Source organism: Sceloporus undulatus, unplaced genomic scaffold, assembly GCF_019175285.1.
Source record: "Sceloporus undulatus isolate JIND9_A2432 ecotype Alabama unplaced genomic scaffold, SceUnd_v1.1 scaffold_2435, whole genome shotgun sequence".
NCBI lineage: Eukaryota > Metazoa > Chordata > Lepidosauria > Squamata > Phrynosomatidae > Sceloporus > Sceloporus undulatus.
Genome location: NW_024805355.1, coordinates 1 through 4,612, shown reverse-complemented (window position 1 = coordinate 4,612; position 4,612 = coordinate 1). Strand labels below are relative to the sequence as shown.

General features: G+C 40.4%; 1 protein-coding gene across 2 annotated transcripts; it reads left to right on the top strand.

Annotated features, from left to right (window-relative positions):
• The first annotated feature begins 43 nt into the window (after window positions 1-43).
• LOC121917976 (zinc finger protein RFP-like) lies at window positions 44-4,606 on the top strand. 2 transcript variants are annotated; one of them, XM_042444092.1, is made up of 4 exons: window positions 44-518; window positions 962-1,057; window positions 2,673-2,903; window positions 4,285-4,606. In XM_042444092.1, the coding sequence occupies exons 1-4, from the start codon at window positions 99-101 to the stop codon at window positions 4,381-4,383; spliced, it is 846 nt and encodes a 281-aa protein (XP_042300026.1). In that variant the 5' UTR covers window positions 44-98; the 3' UTR covers window positions 4,384-4,606. The 2 variants fall into 2 exon arrangements, with proteins under 2 accessions (XP_042300026.1, XP_042300027.1); XM_042444093.1 differs by lacking the exon at window positions 4,285-4,606 and adding an exon at window positions 3,172-3,932.
• Window positions 4,607-4,612: the final 6 nt, after the last annotated feature.

The following is a 4,612-nucleotide window of genomic DNA, read 5'->3' as shown; positions in this document are numbered from 1 at the left end:
GGAAGTTGCATTCTTTGCTCCTCCTCTTTTGTGGGTGGATATCCTAAACTTTGTTTCTCTCTCACTGTGTTGCTTGCAGATAAACAGTCGGGCCGGTTATGGACAAAGTGGACAATCCCATGGAAGAGCTCCAGAAGGCCGCCATTTGCTCCATCTGCCTGGAATATTTCAAAGACCCAGTCTCCATACAGTGTGGGCACAACTTCTGCTTGCGCTGCATCACAGAATGCTGTGAGAAGGCCAAGAGACGGTTCTGCTGCCCTCACTGTCGAAGGCAAGCCTGCAAGAGGGATTTCAGGCCCAACAGGGAACTAGCCAATGTGGCCGAAGTAGCCAAGCGGTACAAGATGCAAGCAGAAGAGGCGGCTGGAGAGAAAGCAGTGTGTGAGAGACACCGGGAGCCCCTCAAGCTCTTCTGCGAAGATGACCAAGCCCTCATCTGCGTCGTGTGCGATAGATCCAAGGACCACAGGGCCCACACCGTGCTTCCCATAGAAGAGGCTGTCCAGGACTACAAGGTATGGAGTAACCTTTCGAGTGACATGGAGCGCTGCATTTGGACCGTCTACTAAACTCTTTGTGGGTCTATTTAGATGGTGGAAATAATCCAGGTAGAATCTGTGTTGAATCTTTGTTGTTCACAGGCATTTTGAATCCATCTCTGACAGCCCCCCCCCCTTAACCCAAGATAATTGATGTCAGGTTGTTCCCCTGAGTTTTTCTAAAAGATTAGCATTCTTGGCTGTGTGAATAACCAATGGGAATATAATCCTTCAAGTTGTCTCTAGAAGATTCAAAGTGTTTTTGTTTACTATGCAAGGCTCACCTGACCTGGTGGTCACATTTCACAAGTTCATATTGTTAGCTTTGGGGAAAAATGTGTTGAAGCATATCTGTAGTTTGGCTAGACTGACTCTTCTTGTCCCTTTTCTGACAAAAGCATTTAATTATTTTCCTTCAGGAACAAATCCAGAACCAGTCACTAAGTCTTAAGCAAGAAAGAGAGAGGCTGCAGGAACTTAAACAGGACACTGAGAGGATGACTGGGGAGGTACTGGTAAGTGATGGGATCAGGAGGAGGGAAAGCCTTGAAAATCAGTTAATAGGTTAATCTTTTGGCAAGTAAGGCATGAAATTACAGCTTTATTACACTACTAAACATTTAAAAAACAATAATTAAAATATATTTTTGAAAAAAGAAACACAGTGGTGGTAACACTGTAGTGCATGGTCCTGCTTGAAAGCAGAGAAGAGATCTTTGGAAAACAGGAAGCTGCAGGAAAATCCTCTGAATAGAGAATTTCAGTGGCTAACAAGTCAGGATCTCACTATTATTGCAGTATAACCACAAACCATATATATAAAAACATCAAAAAAGGGTTTCAATAGTATAGAGCCTAGAAAACAAAGCAGGAAAAATAGTGATTCTCCTGGGAAGTCTTACTTTCCTCTTGCCCCTGCTAAAGCACTGGAAATACTATGGTCCTAGGGTGCATTTACACTGTAGAAATAATGCAGTTTGACACCATTTTAAGTGCAGTAGCATCATTTTATGGAATCCTGCATTTTTTAGTTTTACAAGGTCTTTACCTTCTCTGTTTTGTATTTCACAAAACTACAAATCTCAGTATTCTGTAGGATGGAGCTATAGCGCTTATAGTGGTATCAAACAACATTATGTCTACATTGTATATGTACCCTATGGCTTCTCTGATAGACATTTCCTTGGGAATCCCCAAGGGAGGGACAACCAGACCACATGCATACAGTATTCCACTATTCAATAATCTTTACAGTGAAGCAGAATAAAACATTCCCACTCAAAGTTGTTGCTGAACTATAGTGAGAAAGCGGGTGATTGATGCATTATTTTCAGTGTGAAAAAAACTGGGAGCACCACAATATTGTGTGCTAAGGCTGAGGCAAATGTGGAATTAATGCACCATTATAATAATGCAGTAGCATCATGTAATAAGCATCCGAGTCATGAAATTCACAAGGTGACCTGGGGCAATTGCTTTGTCTGTTACCCTGGCCTACCTCACAGGGTTGTTTTGGGGAGCAGATGAGCCAAATCCACCACTCTGAGCCAACTGGAGGAAGGACAAGATATTTATAAATATTCCTTGTAAAGAAATAAATGTAAGTATCTAATAAGCCATTGAAAACTGTTGCCACACTAATCCAGATACATGTGTACTGTATTCAGTTTTCATCTTAACCTGGTTTTGTGGTGTTTGAGCGTTAAGATGACTTAACTCTTTCATCTCCAGCCTTCAATCATCTCTCATTAGAGGACAAACAGTTCTCCATCTGCTATGGCTGGTTTAGAAAACTGGCAGGAGTTATCCTGTCTTCCATTTTACTAGTGCCTCCATTCTTGAACTCAAGCAGGAGCAGGGGAGCAAGCTTTCCTTATGATACTGCACAAATAGAAACCCAGAAAAACAGAGTGCTGGCCCAAAATATTTGTCCTGAGGTGGTAGGAGCTCTTAAAAAAAAGAATAATAACTTGCATAAAATATTTTATGTTGTGAAACATGCAAAAACGTGGTTTCTGGAGAAGCACAATATTCATTCTATCATCACCTCATTCTGCTGCACATGTAAACTAGCAGCTTCATTGTCCATAGCACTTTAATGTTAGTGCTATCTCATCCTTGAAATTACAGGAGACGTTAAATGCTGAATGGAGGAAGGTGACCTCTGAATCTGAGTTGTTACATCAGCTTCTTGAAGAAAAAGAACAGGCTCTTCTGGACCAGCTGAATGAGTTGAAGCTGGAAATAAAGAAAGAGCAGAAGGAAAATGACACTAATTATTCTGAGAAGATGTCTCTTCTTGTGGACTTGGTCAGTGAGATGGAGGAGAAGTGCAAACAGCCGGATAGTGAATTCTTACAGGTGGGAATCCAAATTTTTTGCCTTGCGACAGAAAACAAACAAACAAACAAACGTATGGGGATCTGGGACAATTGGATTCAGCATTGACTAGATGTGAGATATTATACACTAGGCAATGTACATCTTGGCAAAGGTGTGAAGGATCAAAGCATTTTTTTTTTAAAAAAAAAAGAATGTAACAGTTTCTGTTTTCTGTTGATGAGTTACTAAGGCATGTTTGTTTATACCATCTAAGTTTAGCAATCATTACTTCATCTTCTTGTGTCAGAGGTAGGAGTCATACAACTGTCCAGAAGTTGCTGAATTGCAACTCCTAGAATTCCTTATCCTCGTCTGTATTCGCTAGGGCTGATGAGAGCTGCAGTCCAACAATATCTGGAGGGCTGTACAAATCCCATCCCATTTTATGTGGTAAACTGCAGATGCTATTTATCGACTATGAAAAAGGTATTACTTTGTCCTGAACCTATTTCAAAATGGTGCCTTTAAATGACTTCTGAGATCTAGTTGTTGTTCCTGTTGTTCTTCAAGTTGTTTCTGACTTAGAATGACCCTAAAGCAACTCTATCAAGGAATTTTCTCGGCAGAAAAAAAAAAGGATTATCAGCAGGGGTCCATTCATGCTACACAGCTATACCACTATGATTCCATTTTAACTGCCTTGGCTGTATCTCTGCCAGAGATCTCTGGTGACTTAACAGACTACAATCCCTGGGATTCCATAGCATGGAACCTTGGCAGTTAAAGTGGAATCAGAACCCTATAATTATGTAGTGTGAACCTGCAGATTGGTGCACAGCCAATTGTTGTTCAACACAGAGTATTAGAGATGGATAAAATTTCACAGGCCACTGCAGGAGTCCACAGCTAAAGCATCCCTGAGAGGCAGCCATTCAACCACAGTATAAAATCCCCCGACAAAGGTTGTGCCCGTGGCGGCTGAGATAGTGACACCTTTGCTTTCTGATGGTTCAGTGTAAACAAAGTTTATTTCAGTAACAACATTATTAAAAATATTATGTCTAAAATTACCTTCAGACTATGTGTATAAGGGTATATGAAACATAAATGAATTTCATATTTAGACTTGGGCCCCATCTCCCATCACCTCTGAACAAATTTTACCAAGAAAATCCCATGATAGGTTTGCCTTAGTGTCATCATAAGTCTGAATCAACTTGAGGGCACACAACACACACACATATACGTCCGAGATATCTCATTATGTATGTGCAAATATTCCAAAATCGGAAAAAACTGTTGTCCCAAGCATTTCGGATAAGAGAGACACAACCTGTAATCTGTTCAATTCTCAAACAGGTCTTACTGGCAAATACATTCATAGTGTTTCTCTGTTTTCTCTCCTTTATCACATCTCCAGAATGTCAAGGATATATTAAGCAGGTATGTAGATTTTTTCTACTCTTATTTTTACAAAGAGTCAGAATGTATATTTGTGTGGGCATATACAATTGCTTGATTCCAGAGTGCTCACTGTGAAATGTATAAACCAGCTGCACTAAAAAGCTTTGACAAAAGTTTCCCATATTACAACAAAAGGAACCAGGTGGATGTTGGGAAATAAAGAGTTGGAAGAATAGCAGGGACTATAACTCTCAGAATCCCTCTGCTGGAATATTCTGGGAGCTGTAGTCCAAAAAAGTAAATTTTCCTAGCTGTGGCAGGAGATGAACTATGAGGAGTGTAAT